At 45.1% G+C, this 20,793-nt stretch overlaps 1 protein-coding gene across 1 annotated transcript; it reads left to right on the top strand.

Moving 5' to 3' along the window:
• Positions 1-3,344: 3,344 nt before the first annotated feature.
• TYROBP (transmembrane immune signaling adaptor TYROBP) lies at positions 3,345-16,641 on the top strand. The gene is made up of 5 exons (XM_083453379.1): positions 3,345-3,572; positions 10,915-10,935; positions 11,388-11,519; positions 14,544-14,581; positions 15,318-16,641. Exons 1-5 carry the CDS (start codon positions 3,512-3,514, stop codon positions 15,384-15,386), a joined length of 321 nt encoding a protein of 106 aa, XP_083309505.1. The 5' UTR covers positions 3,345-3,511; the 3' UTR covers positions 15,387-16,641.
• The last annotated feature ends 4,152 nt before the right edge of the window (positions 16,642-20,793 follow it).

The following is a 20,793-nucleotide window of genomic DNA, read 5'->3' as shown; positions in this document are numbered from 1 at the left end:
ACATTGCAGGATTTAAATCTGACTACAAGTTTAACATTTTGGCTTCTGATATTTACATTCTGAGGGATATTAATGAATGAAAATGTTAACTCTTGCTGAGGAATTTAAGAGGAAGGTTGTGACATATTAACTTGCAAAATTTTGCAACTTTTATTATTATTATTTTAAAAAAATACCTAAATCTCAAAAATTATTAATCAATCCCTGATAATGAGGAAAGAACTGAGGGTGCTTCCAGATGCCCAGTTTACTGAAGATTCATCCTGATTTGTCTATTTAATGAGTATTATTTCTCATTTGTTTGCAGGGAATTTAGGTGGCAGTTACTTCCAAGCGAGTGTTATCTCACAATTTCCACTCATCTCGCATCTCGCCCTTCCCCCACTCTCATTATCACATAAAAATTCAATCGTTTGGGGAAGTGGGTTTGTTGCACAACACCTCCCAACCAACAATTATTGTGCAGCCTGAATTTGCCAGAGATTGTATCCCACCTGAAAATAATGACCGTCTAGAAGTGCCTTGATTGAGGAGAATAAATACATTTGAATTGTGGCAAGTGCATTTGAGATAGGAAACATGTCTTGTGAATCTTCCTTCAAAATTAGTTTCAGTTTTAAACAAAAACTATACAAGATAATGCATCACAATTACAAAACTAACCAGCCAACAAAAACTGGATTAAAATGTTCTGCAAGAAACCTCTGGTGGAACATTTTAATCCAGTTTTTGTTGGCTGGTTAGTTTCTCTAGTGGAAGCTCATCCCTGGTAGCAAAAGGCAGTCCCAAGGCTACTAAATAAATAAATAAATAAAAGTGCTTTTGTAAATGTGTTGGATGTCAAATATATCCAGAACAGGCGAAAAAATCAAACAACCAAATGAAGGCCATGTGACATTTGACTTGAGAGTACCGTTAGAACAGGTGTGTCATAATCCAAATGAAATTAGCTCATAATGTGAAAGATAAAGAGCATACGAAAAAAATAACATTTTGAAAGGACTAGGGCAGTGACCTGAGGGACGTGGGTGGCGCTGTGGGTAAAAGCCTCAGCGCCTAGGGCTTGCTGATCGACAGGTCGGTGGTTCGAATCCCTGCGACGGGGTAAGCTCCCGTTGTTCGGTCCCAGCGCCTGCCAACCTAGCAGTTCGAAAGCACCCCTGGGTGCAAGTAGATAAATAGGGACCGCTTACTAGTGGGAAGGTAAACGGTGTTTCCGTGTGCAGCTCTGGCTCGCCAGAGCAGTGATGTCACGCTGGCCACGTGACCCGGAAGTGTCTCCGGACAGCGCTGGCCCTTGGCCTCTTTGAGTGAGATGGGCGCACAACCCTAGAGTCTGTCAAGACTGGCCCGTACGGGCAGGGGTACCTTTACCTTTACCTTTAGGGCAGTGACCACTGTTCCTGTCAGCTAGGGATGATGGGAGTTGTAGTCCCAAAACAGCTGGAGGGCCAAGTTTGGCCATCACTGGACTAGGGTGTATAGTTACACAAAGTGTCCAATGCTCCCTTTTTTGTCGGTACAATTCTTTAAACTCTTCTTTGGAAATTAATGTGAAGGACACCACTCAAGGGCTACATGTGAGCCAGGATTACACCAGGAAGAAACGGCATGTCCTTTCTACGTGGTTTAAATAAGGGGTGAGAAGCTGTGGCCCTTCAGATGTTGGTGGACTCCAACTCCCTTCATCCCTGACCATTGACCATGCTGGCTGGGCCTGATGGGAGTTGGAGTGCAACAACATTTGGAGGGCCACAGGTCCACACCCCTGCTTGAAACAGACACAATGGATTTAACAAGTAACAAGCACAGCAATTGTCTTAACAAAATTCTAAATGCATTAATAAAGACAGATAATATTTATACATTAGCAAAACAATCAGATAGCAATTTTTGACTCATTTACATGGGATTAAACTCTCACTGACATCAGGCAATAGTTGGTGGGCCCCCCAGAGTGACAGCAAGATATTGGGGACAATCTTGTGTGTGCCACATGGCCTCTCCTCTATCACCTAGCTAGCCTGCTGTTCTCTGGTGTGGTAGAAAACATCCCATCGGTGTTAAAATTCAGTTGCTGTTGTTGTTTCAATTTACTACCCACCCTTTGCTATCAGGTTCCTGGGTGGGACTCACAGCACATTGAAAAGTCAATATTAAAAACAGTAAAATTACAGCCACCAGATATGGGTTGGTCCTCACACATCTCAGGTGTCAAAGGGCAAGGGAAAGAGTTGCATCTTCAGCATGCGATGGTGCCAGATACAATTCTGCGGGGAGGGAATTTGTAACCTAGGAGGTGCCAAAGAGAATGGCCTCTCTCAGGCCACCACCCCCGAACCTCTGAGGGCGGCATCATCAGCAGCATCATTTTATTTGTATGCCGTCTTTCCATAGTTAAAGCAATGCTCAAGGCGGCTTACAACATGACAAGATTTACGTAATTACCAAGGTAACAAAAGTCATAAGCAATAACTAAAACACATCAAAAAGTGCAGAACCAAATGGAAAACAATTTCCACATAAATCATAAAATCTAAAACAGCATTCATATCAATTACAATTTAAAATGGCATAGGTAAAAAAATAAAAGCAATTTAAAAAACAAAAACAGAGAAGAAGAAGAAGAAGAAGAGGAGGAGTTTGGATTTGATATCCCGCCTTTCACTCCCTTTAAGGAGTCTCAAAGCGGCTAACATTCTCCATTCCCTTCCTCCCCCACAACAAACACTCTGTGAGGTGAGTGGGGCTGAGAGACTGTGACTGGCCCAAGGTCACCCAGCAGCTGCATGTGGAGGAGCGGAGACGCGAACCCGGTTACCCAGATTACGTGACTACCGCTCTTAACCACTACACCACACTGGCTCATCTCTGCCCAGATGGAAGGAGGTAGGCAAGGCCCTTCAGGCCCTCAGCAGCAGGTGAGTCCCTCAGCCGAACTATGAAGAAGACTCCTCTGCTGATCTTAACACCAGAAAGGAAAGAAACAGTATTTCATATATTTGGGGCCTGGGTTGCTTTAGAACTTCAAACACTAATACGAACACTTTGAATTGGGCCTGGAAACAAACTGGCAACCAACGTAGCTGCTTTAAAACAGGAGTTACACGAGTTCTACAGAGAAGCCCAGCCAGGAATCTGGCTGATGTGTTTTGGACTTGTTGACGTTTCCAAGGCATCTTCAAGTCCATTTAAGTTGATGGAATTGGTGAGGTGGGTGAGCAGTGATGACATCTCGTCCTTTGGTCTCTTTTCTCTCCATTCGGATTGTGGACTAGATTGTAGATCACGGCCCACAATCTGACTCCCGCCCCTCTGACATCTCCCTTCCTCTTTTCTGAGGTTTCCTGCTTGAAGCAATTTCAAGTTCTCCTTCCTTGCTCTTCAGCCAGAAACAACCACTGCTGTCTCTAGGGGTTTGGCTTCCGCACCCTTGGGAACCCAGAATCGGATCATCCTCAGCCAGGGAGACGTCAGCGTCAGATTGATCCCCAATTTAGGAGGTTTCGCCATGGGCCGTCCAGGATTCCCTGTCCTCCATGTTCTTCTGGGCTTGGCTTGGGCACAGCTGGGTGAGTTGGATCAAATACTTCCCATCTCTTCAGCCTCCTCTGAACTTCCTGATTCCTCCTCTGCTTACTGTGACTCTTCTTCCTTGGCTACGACCAGCCCTTGACCAACCAAACAACTCTCAACAAATGCGACATCTCTGCATTGTCTTGGGCTACACAGTTTTTCTTGTCAGAGCTTGGGACAAATTGCCCTAAAGTACACCTCCAACCTTTGCCCAAAGGTTGTTGTGTCCGTCCCAAACTAACACAACAAGCTAGACTTGAATCTTCCCCTCTTCCACACACACCCCGCACAAACTCACAGGTAGTTCTATCGGACCATGACTTGTTGCTTTCTCTCGGTTTCTAGCAGCTTCCCATGCCCATAATCTCACTAGGATATTTTCTTTCCCCAAATTTAGGGGCAACTGACACATACGTGAACAATATGACTGTGTGACTGTTTCAGCCGTTCTTTCTCTTTTTCTACCTCCCTGTGTTGCTCAATCAGCTTTGTACTCATTCTCATTTTATTTTGGGGAAGGATCCTAGCTCAACATTTTAACATTTGCTTTGTATTCAGAATACCCCAGTTTCAATCCTCAGCATCTGAAGGCTGGGCTGGGAAGTAAGCTTGCCTGAAGCTACCAGTGACCGTCAACAAAACTGAGCTAGATGATTCTGTATAAGGCAGTTTCCTATGTTCCCGTGTTCAGTTTAAAAACTGCCATTTTAAAACATCAGCTTAATTGCTTGCCTTGTTACTTTGCTCAAACAGAGGGCCCACAAAGACTCTCCTGGGTGCCAGCGGCTCGGCTTATCTTCTCCCTTAGCAGAGAGAAAAGTGATTGTGGGAAGAGGGTGAACAGGGCAGGAGCACAACCTGAGCAGTAACCTTAAATACATTGCATCGAAAGGTCTGAGGTGACATACACACTATCCCTTTAAATCACATTCAAAGCACATTTCCCCCCTCAAAGAATTCTGAGAACTTTAGTTTGTTAAGGGTTGCTGGGATTTGTAATTCTGTGAGGCGAACTGCAGTGCCCATAATTTTTTGAGGGGAAAGGTGTGATTCCAATGCACGAATATATTTCGTGTATGCAGCCTGAGTCTCGGTGCTGTAGATTGGAGAATGTTTGGGGGCTGGCAGTGCAGGAAGCTGAGCAGCCAGCCTCTAACCCAGGGGCAGCCAACATGGCAATCTCCAGGTATTTTTGGACTCCCAACACCCATCAGCCCCAGGCAGTATGGACAATGGTTGGGGCGATGGGAGTTGTAGTCAGATAACATCTGGGGGGCAGTGGTGGCTATGTTCTTCTGTGAGAGTTCCTGTTTTCCCCTTCATTCACCTGGGGTGGGAAAATTAGTCCATCTGTGGCCGCTACCTCTTGCTTTCAACAGGGCTGAGGCTTTCAAACATCCTGTTCTCGCAGGAAGGTTTTGCTTAAGCATAGTTCTCCTTCAGCTGGTGTGGTGGATGCAGCTTTAATATTTCAGCAGCGCCCGGTTTGAGCCGGTGCCCTCCCCAACCTCTCACCTTCCATTGTTGGTCCTGCAACACCCTCTCGGCTCCCAGTGCAGGCAAACTGGTTGCGCTTCCCTAAATCTGCCTCTTATGGATTTATTAGACCTCCTTTGAGACGCCAAAAAAAAAAAAAAAGTGTCCCTAAGGATTGATTAGGAAACTGCATCATAAGGGAATAAATTACATGTTCTCTATCCCCTTGGTAACATCTACAGTAGCAAAATACACGAGACGCTGTTTCAAACTCCAAACGGGGACAAAGACACCATCTATCCTTGTCCTGTCTAGGATATTGGTGGGTAAAACCAGGCAATAAAACTGCTCTTCTGTACTCAGGTACTATTAGAAAATAAAGATATGACATCTGTTTGTTAGAAGCAGACCAAGTCAGGTCCAGCAAGCATGGTGTATATGAGTCATTAGCTGGTGTGTGTAACTCTTGAACATCCATTTCCGGTAATACAGAGCAAGGAGAACTGACGTGTGTGTGTGTGTGCGTAACCGTGCTTGCGCACTTAAAAATTTTAAATGCTTACATCAGTATGACAGTTTCTAAAGCAGCCAGACCTCCCCACACCTTCCCTTCCAAAAACTCAAACTTCCCTACAAAAAAACTCACCATAGGACACATATCTTGTTTGTTTCCCCCCATTAGCCCACTAGCCCAAAACCCCAGGAAGAAGAAGAAATGCCACAGCAACATTTATTTAGTTGGTCCTGAATAATCGGTGATTAGGCAAGACCACCCACTGATCAGAGGTAGCCTTGGGAGTTACAGGTACACTCACTTACCTGGGCTCATTGTGTGACCGGTGTCTCACTATAGTTTGAGTGGAGAAGCACCTGTACTCTATCCTAACCCCACACTGGGGTGGGAGTGGGCAGGTTAGGACTGCAGCTTTTGTCTGCTATGTCTCTTTCTATCCCTTTCCATCTTGTGAGAGAGGAAGGGCTGCTCTCTCACAGTCTAAGGCTGTCGACTATCAGATGCTGCAGAGAAACACAGATCTGCTTTAGATCATTCCAGAGACATCTGGCTGGTCACTGTTGGAGACAAAATACTGGGTATCATGGAATGATGCAGCGCAATCCAGCCTATGTTTACTTTAAAGTCTGCTTCACTGCGTTAAGTGGGGCTTACTCCCAGGACCCATAGCTTGCTCACCTTAGACTAATCCAGCAAGGCAAGCGGCTTGTTCACACATTACACTGAATACAACTGCAAGCTGGTCCAACACATATACAAGTGTTTGGGTGAAATCGTTTACACTTGTTGACTTGTACTGCTCAAATCTTCTGCGCACAAGTGTACAGGCTCTGCACTCACTGAACATTACATGTAAAAAACTGTACACCTCTGGTATGGGGTAGAATGGTACGCTAATTGTATTTGGGTTGACCTTAGATTTGGCCGGATTGGGTTGATGCAACCCCAGATTGCCCTGAGTTGGACCCTATCCATTTTACCCTATACCAGAGGTGTACAGCCTGTACACTTGTGCACAGAAGATTTGAGCAGTACAAGTCATTAGTCTAAGGTGAGCAAGCTATGGGTCCTGGGAGTAAGCCCCACTTAACGCAGTGAAGCAGACTTTAAAGTAAACATAGGTTGGATTGCGCTGCATCATTCCATGATACCCAGTATTTTGTCTCCAACAGTGACCAGCCAGATGTCTCTGGAATGATCTAAAGCAGATCTGTGCTTCTCTGCAGCATCTGATAGTCAACAGCCTTAGACAGAAACACAGATTCTAGAGCTGGAAGGCATCCTGAGAGTCATCTAGTCCAAACCTCTGCAATGCAGGAATCTCATACATGACAGGTGGCCATTCCAACCTCTGCTTAAAATCCTCCAAGGGAGGGGAGTCCACCACTTCTCTTGCGAGTGTGTTCCACTGTCGAACAACTCTTCCTGTCAGATAGTCCTTCCTGAAGATAATGGTTTTGTTTTTAAGTGTCACCGTTGTCATGAGCCCAGGCTGATCTTGTGGCGTTATCTCTCTTCTGAAGGGCCCATCTCCTGAAAGTGACAAGCCATTCAGGGCCAAAACAAACATGCCTTGTGAGATCTGTGAGCAGATTCCCCCAAACTGGTTTTCCCTCCAACCACTTTAAAACCACTTTCTGGTAGTGTGCACGATCAGTGCATTTGTGGTGAAGGAGAGCTTGTTTAACACACCTCTCCCCACCATTTCTCATGTCTAAATTTCATTATCATCCAAGCTGCTATCTACTGGGGAACCAAAGAGAAAAAAAAGACAAGTTCTTCTACTATGCCTGTCTTTCTTCTGCTGCTGTAGCAATATTTTCAGCTTTCTTGGGGAAGGTATGTCACTCAGCTAATAGGACACCTACTTTGCTTTCAGAAGGTCCCAAGTTCAATCACTGGCATCACCAGGTGGGGCTCAGAAAGACCTCCATCTGAAACCTTGGTGCTCCATTGCCCATCTGTGTAACAGAAAATTCTAAACTAGATAAGCCAACTTATCAGGCTCACTATAAAGCAGCTTCCTCTGTGTGGCAGAGGGGCAACTTAGCTCAGGCGAATGGCATGGAGAAAAGGCTTAAAGCCCACTCTTCCAGCTCCAGTGTCTCAATCCAATAAGTGTCTACCTTTTGTCTGTCCTCAATGCACCGTCAGTCAGTTCAACTACAGAGCTACATGTCAATCAGTTCAACTACAGAGCTACATGTTCTAGCATTCACTCTCACCATTCTCATCTGTTGCTCAGCTAAATGATTTTTCACTCTGGATTTAATGATCTTACCGGGGGAGCGGGGGAGCTGTAGACCAAGTAGTGAACCTGTAGCCCTCCAGATGTTGGACTACGACTCCCATCAGCCTCCACCAGCATGACTAAAGACTGGGGAGGATGAGAGCTGGAGTCCAATAACTTCTGGAGGGCTACAGATTCCTCATCCCATCGCCTAGAATTGCAGCCTTACTCCCTAGACACCCTGAGCATTGCATAAATCAATACATAAAACACTGGTGCCTTACTCTGCAAGGGCTCCCTAGGCAATATGTAAGAAAAGTGATGAGAGGGACCAAAACTTTCTTTGAGATGCATAAAAACATGCATAATCCATGTGGATTAGTGCTGCATCCATGCTGGGCACCCCCTCACCAATGCCCCATACTGCTCACTACGCCACTCTCCTCCCTGCTCCCCCTCTGTTTACAAGTTACCAGACAGTGGGAGAAGATATTCTGATGTTGTTGCTGCTGCTGCTGCTGTTAAATGGTCAGCATGCCAGTCAGCATGCCACAATGTGCCCTCCATGGTTGTTTTTGCCTGGATGGAATGTGCCTTTCAACTTTGACAATGCCCCTGGCAAATCTAGATGAAGGATAGAGAGACATATGTTCATCCATGTAGAAATTAGCATACTGTATTAAAGTAAAATTAATGTTGGTTGCTCCACCCATTTTTCCCCTCTGGCCCTGCCCACTCAGGGCATGTGGCTACTGGAAGGTTGCCAAGAAGGAAATGTGGCCCTTAGGTTGAGAAAGTTTCCCCTCCCCTATGATATGTGAACTCTCATGCACAGATGATCCCACCTATAGGACACACAATGATACTTGTGATTCAGGGACGCTGACTGCTGTGGGGCTCAAAATCAGGAGCCTGACCTGATATAGGTCAGTGGTCTTAGGGCAGGATGTCAAGGGTCCCACTCTACAGAATGAGTTGGAAGGGGAAAAGCAGCAGGGCTGTCTTATCACATTCCCAAGTAAGTAAGGTAATGTGCTTGACTGTTAAGTTCAAAGTCTACAACTGCCTAGTTGCAACACCGGTCCTATGAATTAAGTCAGGGTGGGGAATCTGGGGACCTTGAGATGTTTCTGGACTGCAGCTCCCATCACCCCTGACAGTCGACTGTGTTGACTGAGGGTGATGGGAATGGGAGTCCAGCAATATCCAGGTTCCCCACCCCTGGATTAGGAATTGGCTTGTTTTACTGTTGGGGCTGCTGTTCAGAGGAGAGATGTACAGGCAGTTTCAACATGGGCATGTACCAAGTGAATCCATCAGGTTTTAAGTCTGCAGCCTAGCCAAAGAATCTCGAAAGGCTAAAGAGGAGATCCACCTGAGACCTCGGAAAGTGCTACCAGCGAGAATAGATAAGGCGGACCTAGTAAGGGTGAAACGTAACTTCAGATAGTTATCCTGTTTATAGACAGACTTGAAGAAATGGAAGGGACATGTTCATCCACAGATACATTAAGGCACATGGTTATGCCGGCAGATGTGGCTGGAGCCAACCACACTCCCACACATATTAACACACACACAAACACATGTACATGCCCCCCAATGCTGATCTACAGGCACATTAATGTGCATTCACACATGCACATGCACACTCATACTTGCACAAACTCATGGGGAGAAAGACGCACAGGACTCTTAGAAAGGTAACTGAGATTATGGCCTTTCCTGTTATTTGTACGTTTATGATCCATAGGGTTGTGAAGTCTGAAAGAAAGAAAGAAGAAAACTGGAACAGCTTAGAAGACTGATCTCTTTATACTTGGCTGAATTGGGAGCCAATTAAAAGTTCCCTGTCTCGTCTCCAGATAGTTTGGTGATTGCTTTTGGAGACCTTTTTCTTTTTTTAACTCAAGGAAGTTGATGAAGCTGCAGTTAGAAGAGGAAGGCCAGAACAGGGGAGCAGGGCTTCTGGACCCTCTCCCCTTATGCAATTATTTCCACCCTGTTTTTCCTGCTCCTGGGGAAAGTTCTCCAAAGAAGACGAAAACACCTTGGAGGGGCAATTTTTGGTAGAAAAATTATGTGAAGTGAGAGAATTAAGGAACCCCTGCTGGTTTTCTACTTCAAATGGCAACATCAGCAGCTGCATTGGTTAAAAAAAAATAAGAGCCTATCCCAAAAAAGAATTGCGGAACTATACATAACATGCAGTTTTCACCCTCAGTTTCCACCAGATGGATTCAACAGCACCAGCTGACTGCAGGAGGCTTAGAGATGGGTGTTGATTTCCCTACCATGAGGTGGACTTTTTATTCTGGACCCTTTTTCATCACCAGCCAGTCCAGCATCTGATTGTTCTTTGATATGCTTTCGAGCCCTTACCAATCAACAGGAAAAGATTAATTTCAAAGAAGCCTCAGCATTGCGGTCTAGTTCACATCTCTGCTTCCATTTGATTCCAGCTTCCTAGATTAGTCACCTGGAGGTGGAGTGTTGCTTTGCCTGTCAGTAATTCTCTGGGTACAGAAACTGATCATGAGCAAAGCAATCATTATTCTGACTTTGCATGACCCAGGACCCCCTCAATTGCGGGGGCAAGGCAGCACATGTGAGATGTATCCAATGCTTCCCCTCCCTTGGTCAAAAATGTAGTGCCAGTACTCACATCACAGGCACCAGAACAAAATTTTCTGCTGCCCCGGGCAGATGACCATCAACACAAAAAGCACTAGTGGTTTTTATTAGACCCTGTAATCTAAAACATTTTTCAATAGTACTATAATTTTGCCTAATTCCAGCTTTTCCACTATTTATTTATTTATTTATTTATTTATTTGCAACTCATGCTTGTGATTTTTGAAGAAGAAAGCTTCCAAACAGCTTAACTGATGCATGTCTAATACAAATTACGTGGGTTCACCTAATAATTCTCAGTAGCCTTAAACTAGATTTCCCAGGATTCTTTGGGGGAAGCCATAACTGCTTATAAAGTGGCATGATACTGGCTTTAAATATACAGTGCAGATGGGGCTCAAGATGGTGGTGGGAATGCCCTGGGGAAACATGCCAAACCTCTCTTTTCTCAAACCTCTCTCTTTTCTTCCTTTTCTTTTCGTAGGAGCTGTCCAAGCCCAGAGAGGTAAGAACCTTTTCACACCTTCTTTCATATTATTTACTGCTGCTACTGTTTTAAATAAATGATGCAAGCAGAATATGGGAGCCTGTGATAAAGAAACTTTTATTTAGGCTGTTCAGTTCCTAACAGTGATATAGCAAGGGGGCACCTGTTCTTTGAGGTTTCAATTCCTTGACTGTGGTTCCTCCAGATTCTTGCACCACTCACAGTTTCTACTTTCAGTCTCTCACTATCGAGACACCCAGCCTTGTCAGGTGGTTGGATCCGACAAGTGCTGACAGTTGCCCAATGGTGGGGACAGGGAAGCTGGGGCCCTCCAGAGTTTTAATATTTTTTCTCATAATATTAAATCCTGCCTTTCACAATGTCCCCAGTCGAGAAGTTTGTGGGGGTTTTTTAAACCCTAGTGGCTGCTGTTCTGTGTGTCTCATGATTCCACTGCTGTTTCTCCCCAGACTGTGGCAGCTGCTACCAGCTCAACCCAGGCACCATTGCCGGCGTGGTGCTGGGAGATCTGCTGCTCACTTTGCTCATTGCATTGGCTGTATACTACGTGGCTGCCTGCATCCATCAACGCCAATCAGCTGGTAAGGAGAGAAAAGCCATTCTTATTGCGGATATTAATATTGTGCAGCTTGAAGCAAATGGATGCATAAAAAATGACTCATTTTCAAATAAAAATTGTCCAGACCCATAAGTATTATTCAAAGCTTTACTAGCCAGAACTTATTCAAAACAGGTAAAAAAAATAATCAATAATGCATCCAGATAGTTCCCTAAGACATATACTTGTCCAAGCATAGGCTCAGCATCTTCTTGGAAATATAATAACTCTAAACAAACCTAGAATCAAATGTATTTCTCTCCTTACAGTCTCTGTTAGCCTGGAGCTGTATTATCTTCCAGAGAGACTCATTTTCACATCTTTTTCCCACTGTATCCGGGAACAGAAGACCAAAGGCAACTCCCTTCAAAATGGCAATTTGCAACCAAATACCTTAATCACATGATCTAAGGTTAAACACTCATGTGAAAGAGCAGCGAACATCAACATTTAGCCCATCTAGAAGCTCAAAACTTTGTTTTAGCATACTCAAATAGAATTTCCTATTGTTAAAACCCTTAGCAATACACATACAGGCATTTTCCATTTCTATGTCAATTAAAGAATTGCACTTAACAATTATTGTTCCCTGAGCTTGGTTGATCGTTCCCCTTCTGAAAAAATGGCAGAGGTTAACACTACATGCATAGATGTGAACAAGGCAAGAAGTCTATAAACCTGCTGCATGGGTGTCCACTGAATGCGCACGGGGAGTGGGGGATTGTTCCTGCTGAACCTGCCCGTCTACTCTGCAGTTTAGCATAACTTGGGTGTAGAACCTATATATGGAAAATCTGTACATCTTATGCCAAAAGCAGAGTCCCAGCCACCTAGTCATACAAGTTCAGTGTATCTTGATTGGATATGGGTACAAGACTAGAAACTAGAGCTGAGCAGAAATACTGGGGTTGAGAACTGCAAAATACTGGGTTGAGAAAATCTCTGAGATTCTTCTTTTTCTCACCCTACCCCCTAAGAAAAAGGAGGCCACTTTGCAGAATTTTCTCCAAATATTCGAAGGTTTTTTTAGTGGTAGTCACCATTCTCATGTCCCCCACAATGCTATGGAGTGACATTAGGTCTTGGGCATTGGGAAGGATGTGTTGGGGAGGATGCAAAGCTGGCTGCCAGCATAATTGCTACTGCTGATGTCATGGAAAGAAGGAAGGAAGGAAGGAAGGAAGGAAGGAAGGAAGGAAGGAAGGAATGAATTGTGGAAATGTCGCTGCTAATCATGAACCCACTCCCAAGAAACTGTTGAATGATTTCTCCTCCTTACCTGCAAAAAAGATTGTGGAGTGAAATTGTCTCCCCAACTTCTCCTTTGTGCTAATTTGCGTGCATCTCTGCTAGAAACACAGAAATAAACAGATGCAAAGAAACTATTTTCTCTCTACAAGTGGAAAAAGTATCTTTCCCCCACAGATATGGGAAAGCAGTTTGGGAAGGTGATTCTGTTTTTCTAAGCAGGCAAATGGCAGGCTAAGAAAGGACTAACCAATCCCTTCCAACTGTGCCACTGTTTGCAGCTCCTGAGCTTACTTTCCATAACTCCCTTTAATAGCAAATGGACGTGGTGAGTGGCAGAACTTGGTGTCTCATATTTCAGTGGCGCTCTGTGTAATGCCAAAATCCAGTGCCCTTCCCTGCCTCTCATCTTCCATTGGAGTAATAGTGGCAGAGCTGCTCCGGTGCCCCAGAAACTCTGTGCTTGAAGTCGTGCTCCCCAAGAGCACCTCTGTGGCTGGAGTCAAAACAGGACCACAGCGAGTTTGTGAGAACCAGAGGTTTGCAGACACAAACAAGTCAACAAGTAGACAATAAATAGCAATGGGGGAGGAAACAGACTAATGCAGACTGAGCACGCTCATTAGCCACAGGATGTTGCATGTTAATTGGAAAGGGGAAAAATGGAAAAGGGAGGCTGGAGGATGGAATGGAGCATCCCGGAGAAGGGCTTAGCTGGCTGTGACATGTAAGAGTGTGCAGCAATCTTTTGCTGCACTAGGTTTCCTTTTTTAAAGCCAAGGAAAAGACTTGCAGAACTCTGCGTCGCTTCTAATTTGGCCTTCTCAGCTTGCAGCCGGAGGTTTTAACCGAACCCTTTTAACCACAAACTTTAACCAGCATTACACCCTTCCTCCCTTGAGCAGGGAGGACAAAGTAACCTCAGCTCCCACCTGCTCAGGCTTTTTTGCCTCCCTATTTGCCTTTGAGGAACAAGACTCTGGCAGGGGAGGGTTAGAAACTTCAGAGCCATCCTAGTTATTCTTGGCCAGCCATTTGTAGGACCCTGAAGCAAGTTTAGCCAGGATATTGTCATGCTAGCTCAGAGGCACCGGCTTGTGAGGGTGATTGGGGGGGCACTATTGCATGTGTGACATCACACATGTGCAACATCCCAACGTTGCGCACCTAACGTCAAGACGTCAGGAGGAGCCAGACACTGTGGTCACACGGCTCCTCCTCTGCCTCCTCCTAGCACTGCCACCGGTGAGAGGCTGGCCCTTCCAGTGAATCTTTCAATACTGTATCTCCTTTCGCCTTAAGGGGTGTGCTGGGCAAATATCTGAGAGGAATGCCTCACACTAAGGGCTCCTTCACGCTTCTGCTTGTCCCACGGCTAGAAAGCCCAGCTCCTTTCCCAGGGAAAACCTATTCTTTAGCTTTAAATCAGAACAAACAGCATTATGCAGAATACCCAATTGGAGTTTGCTCTGATTGAGAGCTAAAGAGCGGTTTTCCTGGGGGCGGCGGGAAGCAGCAGAACAAGAAGAAGTGTGGATAAGCCCTCAGACACGTAACTGACAAATGTTGATATAACTCTCAAATACCAGAGTCTCGTTTATGCTTGAAAAATAGCATCTATGTCAGCCTGTCATCCTCCAGCTATTTCACCCAAAACATACAGAGGGTGACGGGTTAGCAGTACCTGAACTACACAGATGGAATAAGAAGCAGAACTGTTTCTCTCCCACATGCAAACACTTATTTTTCTTCTTCTTAGGAGACCTAAAGAACCCTCCACATGAATCCCCATATGAGGTGAGTGTGACCATGTGATTCCTTACTTCGACCCTGAGGCCTACTAAGCAGGCCTGTTGTGATGAGCCAAGTGGTTGCCATGACGATGAGCCCTGAATCATTGCCACAGTGGGAAGGCAAACCAAGGCATTATACCCTGATAGGTTGAATACTGGTGTGCGCGTTAATCTGTTTTTAGTTTATTGCTGTTTTTAATTTTTTTCCCATTTTCAATAGCTTTAAAAAAAACATTTTTATTGATAATTTTACTATTTTTTGTAAACCATTTTGAGGTTTTTGTTTTGTTTTTTGTCGTCCAGCAGTATATAGACTTTATGAAATTTATTTAATTAATAAATTATAATGCCAGGGCAGAAAATCAAAATGCACATAGTGGTCAGGGTTGCCTCCAATTCGTTGCCCCAAAAATGAGGAAATGCATGTTCAGAAGGGAAGTCACAGTCAGGTATAAATTTTCCATGTACTAATTTATATGTATGTATGTATCCCATAGGATGTGCAGACGGTGGCCAAGTCTCCTGCCCACTGTAAAGTCAAGTCCCCTTACTCTCCATTCTTAGTAGCAAAGTATCAAAAAGAAGATTAATTCAGACAGAGGGCTGAAGCCCCTTCCACCCCCTATAATAGACGCCCCTGTCCCGGCTGTTGCACTTCTGACAAAGGAGAAGAAATGACTATTCAGCCAGCCAAATAATGAAGATATGCCTTGACACTCTGCTTCTTTTTTACCTTACAGGAGCTCCAAGTCCGTGGAGTGGATATTTACAGTGATCTCAAAAATCCCGGCCCTGGAAACTACAAATAGTCTTCCTTCTCTGTGCTGCTCTTTTGAGCTTCTACGTACAGTGGTATCTTGGGTTACATACTCTTCAGGTTACATACGCTTCAGGTTAAAGACTCCACTAACCCAGAAATAGTGCTTCAGGTTAAGAACTTTGCTTCAGGATGAGAACAGAAATCGTGCTCCGGCGGCACGGCAGCAGCGGGAGGCCCCATTGGCTAAAGTGGTGCTTCAGGTTAAGAACAGTTTCAGGTTAAGTACAGGCCTCCGGAACGAATTAAGTACTTAACCTGAGGTACCACTGTACAAGATTGCTGTTCAGTTTCTCCTCTTCAGCAGGCCTTCTCAGAAGTTGTACTTTAAGAAAAGCTTTCTAACTGTGAACTTTCATTCGCTTCTTCTCAATATAGAACTTCCTCCACAGAGATCGTCTGCTCTATTTTTGTGGAGCGTGTTGTGTCCCATCCCCCACCCACCCACATGCATCAATTGCAACATGGTCGGAACTGCCATGAGTTGAGACACAATGCAGAGCTCTTGGTGGTGGGGGGTTGGGACATGTGAGCCCACCTTCTTCAACCAGGACCCCCTTCTTCAAGCATAGAAACTCTGGCTGGTAGCCAAATGCCACAGCAAACCAGGTAATGCTGTGTCATGCATAAGACTAGAGGAGAAATCCATTTCGGCTGACATTTAAAGGCCAACTTACCTAATTTCAGAAACAATGCATGAATGGAAGCAAAGCCCTCCTTTGAAATTTGCACTTCCCCAAATTTGGCAATGCAGTTCTCCAGCCAAAAATCCATATATATGAGGAAGCCGTCCATATAAATGCATATATTTGTGAAAATGACACACAAGCATGCATGATATTAGCTTTGCAAAAGTGGGCATCTTAGGCAAAATTGCATACCAAAAAAATCTTTTCAGAGAAATGTGCACTATGATACTGATGTATTTTCATGAGGACTTATAAAAAATAATTTTCAAACCATCTAGCAGCTGATGTTTGAGGTAGCACTGCAGCAGCTGCTGCTTTCCTCTGCATTCTTCAGCCAGCCCCAGAGCATCATGGAGAAAGAGCTTGAGAGCAGGGGGAAATGGACATTTGGAAGCATTTTAGAGGGCACTCCCCAATTTTCATGATTTTGCTTATGAGCATGGGGGCCTGCAAGGTAACCCCAGTGCAAATGGGGGGGGGTGCCTGTATCAAATATGCCAAATATATATTGTAAAAAATGCAGTGTAATTATTCCAATAAATAATTAAACAAATCAAACATGCTTTTGTGTTGTTGTTCTACAAATATGTCACAATTCATATCTTCTCAATAGCCATAAGACAGGGATAGGGAACCTGTAGCTCTCTTAGGCTGGTGATGGACTCCAGCTCCCATCAGCCTCGGCCAGCATGGCCAATGGTCAGGAATGATGAGAGTTGTAGTACCAAAAATAAATAGTCTAACAGCATGTTCCCCAGTTCTAAGACCCCCATTCTACATCTGGCTCCACCACAAGATATTTTTATTTTGTTCCTGGCTCTCACTGATGGACCTGGGGAGTTAGAGCACACACAAAAAAAGAGTCTATCTCATAAACCTGAATCCCGACTACCCCTGCTGTAAACTGATACTTTTGTCCGATTTACAGTGAAAGAAGCAAGAGACTCCTTAAGTACAGTGGTGGAGCACTCCGGGACTGAAATATATAACCCAGGTTGGGCAGGAGGGTTTGGGGTTTTTTTTTGTTTTTTTTACTAAAGACAGCCACCCCTATTTGATCACTTTATTTCTTTGTCAGTCCTGCTCTAGATTTTCCTGTTAGTAATCCCCATCCACCAGGGCCACTGAGAAATTATTTCCAGGCACTCACAGGACATGACACATTGCTTCTGTTCTTTTGTGCTTGATGTCCCTAAGAAGAGGGGTGGGGGGAATGGGGCCCAGGGGACAAATGTAGCCCTCTGGACCTCTCCAACTGTCCTTCATGATACTGTGATTCTCTAAAGAGAATGGATACAGAATTCTAAGCATCCTCACCAGTAAAAAGGTAAAGGTACCCCTGCCCGTACGGGCCAGTCTTGACAGACTCTAGGGTTGTGCGCCCATCTCACTCAAGAGGCCGGGGGCCAGCGCTGTCCGGAGACACTTCCGGGTCACGTGGCCAGCGTGACATCGCTGCTCCAGCGAGCCAGAGCCGCACACGGAATGCCGTTTACCTTCCCGCTAGTAAGCGGTCCCTATTTATCTACTTGCCCCCGGGGGTGCTTTCGAACTGCTAGGTTGGCAGGCGCTGGGACCGAGCAACGGGAGCGCACCCCGCTGCGGGGATTCGAACCGCGACCTTTCAATCGGCAAGGCCTAGGCGCTGAGGCTTTTACCCACAGCGCCACCCGCCAAACTCCTATGTGGGGATGCTTTGATGGTAAAGCTGCTATGAAACCGATTGAATGTTTTAGTCTAGATCAGGGGTTGTCAACCTGGTCCCTACCACCCACTAGTGGGCATTTCAGGATTCTAGGTGGGCGGTAGGGGGTTCTACGGCACAAGCTGAATCCTCCTTCCATCTAGCACTGGTGAGCAGTAAGGAAATTTGACCATCAAGGAAGATGCATTAGTGGGTGGTAGGTATAAAAAGGTTGACTACTCCTGGTCTAGATCTGCTAAATTATGATCATTCAGATTCCAAACGCTTCAGACATTCAGCAGTGGGGGGAAAGCGCAGAAAAGCAATCAAAGCCCTGATCTACAACATTGTTGCCGTCAGAGTTGTTGGATGAAAAGGGGTGACAGGGCAAGGCTGAGAAATCAGAATGTAAGATGCAAAATCATCCAGTCTGTTAGATCTAGTGTGGGCTAACTATTCCTGTTTTTGAGACAGGCTGCAAAGTAAGAGTTGGGTAACCATTCACTGCATGCTGTGTTTGCTTCTAATCTGATCTTTCTCAGCGGGAGGAGCAAGCGGTGTGAGACCACAGACAGCTTCCTGCTGCCTTGTTGCTGTGGAGGGGGTGGGGAAAGAGGTTTTTCATTCCTTCCTACAGAGAGGATCCTGCTCTTCGATTTGGAGGAATCAGCAGTTGGGCCAAGGCTGAACCTAAAGAATTATGTTGGGTGGGCAGGATGGTGGGCAACGGCACAAAGTGAGTGGCTGCTGCTGCTTGGGCAGGGCACTTTTAACACAGGAAGCTGCCTTGTACTGAGTCAGACTATCAGTCATCTAGATTAGTATTGACAAGACTGATTGACAGCAGCTCTCCAGGGTTCCATGATAAGGTTTTCATGCCAAGCCATATCTGGAGATGTTGGGGATTGGAACCTGGGATTTGCTGCGGGCAAATTAGCTGCTCTACCACTGAGTTATGGCCCTTTTAAGAACAGCATCCTTGCCACTCACTCAACCTGCTCCTAGCTCCACAAACAAATGATTCTTAGTTTAAGGCTGCCCCAATCTGGAGGACATATTTTGAACTTGTAACATAGCATGTTACCCCTATCAATGCACACACACATACCCCAGATAGGTCAACGGCATCTCCTTTTCTCCAACGCCAGCAGTGACCCAAACATTTCATTTCATTTGGACCTGTTTGTTTGTTTTAATCATTTGACCCCCAAATTTAGCAAGCCCTGCCCAATATATACATAAGAGCAACAATAAAATGAAACCTAAAACAATCCATGGTGAAAAGCAAATTGAATACACACACACACACACTTCGGTACAGAAATCAAAGAAACCAGCATAAAGCTAAGGTCCTTCTGGAACACAAGCATCTCCAGATCTCTCCTAAAAATAGGGAGAAATGGGGCATTTTAGATTTCCTGGGGGGACAGCAAATCCTTGCAAATGTCAGGCCGGAGACAACGGCCCCTGATGCCCATCTCAGGCAGGTCCATTCTTTTAGCTGGGCTGTAGGGTAAAGTAACCCAGTCCCGGGTCAGATTTGGGGAACTTGTGGCCCTCTAGATGATATTGGTCTCCAACTCACATCAGCCCCAACCAGCATGGGCAATAATCAGGGTTGATGGAAGTTGTCATTCAGCAACATCTGGAGGGCCAAAGCTTCCCCTAGGCCATATATGCCTATGAATAGAAAAGTCTCTTCATATCTTCATGTGACTAACAGTCCATTGAGAACATCGGGGGCAGAGCTTGTGTACACACCCTTATCCCTATGTTTAATCTTTCACACATATATGGCTCTGGAGATGGGAACCTTACTTAGTGAGTGACCATGGGTATCCAAGCTTCAGTATCCTCTGCTGGTGCAACCAAGAACAGCTGTGTGCAAAAACTGTGGCCTACAGTTGGCTGGCAGTAAAAAGCCTCTTGACTGGCCAGGCCTGGTTTTCTGATGCCTCCTTGCTGCTCTAATGACAAGCTCCATTCTAGCTGTGTGGTGTGCTGTAGCTAGAGTATTACCATATTTCCTGTGTTGTCTGAGAACATGGGGTAATCAGCACGACAGTCCCTGTTGTCTGGCTGAAGCCACAGCCCAGCAAGAAGCACATGATGTGACTCACTCAAACCATCTGACCTTCCTCTCTCTCTCTCTCTCTCTCTCTCTCTCTCTGCTCCTTTTAAAGTTTCTCTCTGTCACACAAGTGACCACTGATCAAACTCAGAAGTCCAGCCCACCCACTACTGCAGCTGTAAGGTGCTACCTTCCAGATTTGGCTGGACTACAACTCCCATCATCCTTGACCATTGCCCCTTGTGACTGGGGCTGATGGGAGTGGGGAGTCCAACAACCTCTGGAGGTCCACAGTAGGCATGGAGTTAAAATTCAATTTTGTTTGCAGAATTTTAATGAGAAATTACCCAATTTGGATGCTTCAAACAAATACGTAAACTGAAATAGGTATTCTCTGAAATTTGTACTGCACCGAATTTTGCAATGCAGTTCTCCTATTGGTCAACAGGTAAGAAAATGTGAAATGTGCATACGAATGTATATTTTGGTGAAAATTGCATGCCAAGATGCAGTGTATTTAAGAAAATTGCTTGCAAATTGGTATGTCAAAACTCCAAACGAAAATGTGTTTATTGGGAGAAGATCACATTAGAATGATTACAAATATGCATGATGATTTCTTTAAAACCCTTACTTACTGCAGAAATGTGGAGAATTGATTTAAGATTGGGAAAAGCAAAAACCTGGAGAACCAACAATGATGCCTCTGTCCATACCTACCTGTGATCCCAGAAGCTTCTTTGACCCTTTGATTCTTTTTAACTGGATTTGCCAGTGATTGAACTGAGATCCTCTTTCATCCAGAGCAGGCGCTTTGCCACTGAGCAGTGCTCCCCTTGCACAACGAGGACCACAACCGTGCATAAGCAAAGTGTGCTCTTCATCATGACCACCCGCTCGCTCCCTGATAAGCTTACTGATTGTGGATGGGTACTGGCAGAGTCAGGCATCCCTT

Source organism: Podarcis tiliguerta (assembly GCF_965153285.1).
Source record: "Podarcis tiliguerta genome assembly, chromosome: 8".
Taxonomy (NCBI): Eukaryota; Metazoa; Chordata; class Lepidosauria; order Squamata; family Lacertidae; genus Podarcis; species Podarcis tiliguerta.
The sequence above is the reverse complement of the archived record's forward strand: the minus strand, read 5'-3'. Positions and strand labels throughout refer to the sequence as shown.

Coding starts and splice junctions, on each gene's coding strand:
- TYROBP (XM_083453379.1), top strand. CDS start 3,512: ATGGGCCGTCCAGGATTCCCTGTCCTCCATGTTCTTCTGGGCTTGGCT. Junction 10,936..11,387: donor AGCTGTCCAAGCCCAGAGAG/GTAAGAACCTTT, acceptor GTTTCTCCCCAG/ACTGTGGCAGCTGCTACCAG. Junction 11,520..14,543: donor CCATCAACGCCAATCAGCTG/GTAAGGAGAGAA, acceptor TCTTCTTCTTAG/GAGACCTAAAGAACCCTCCA.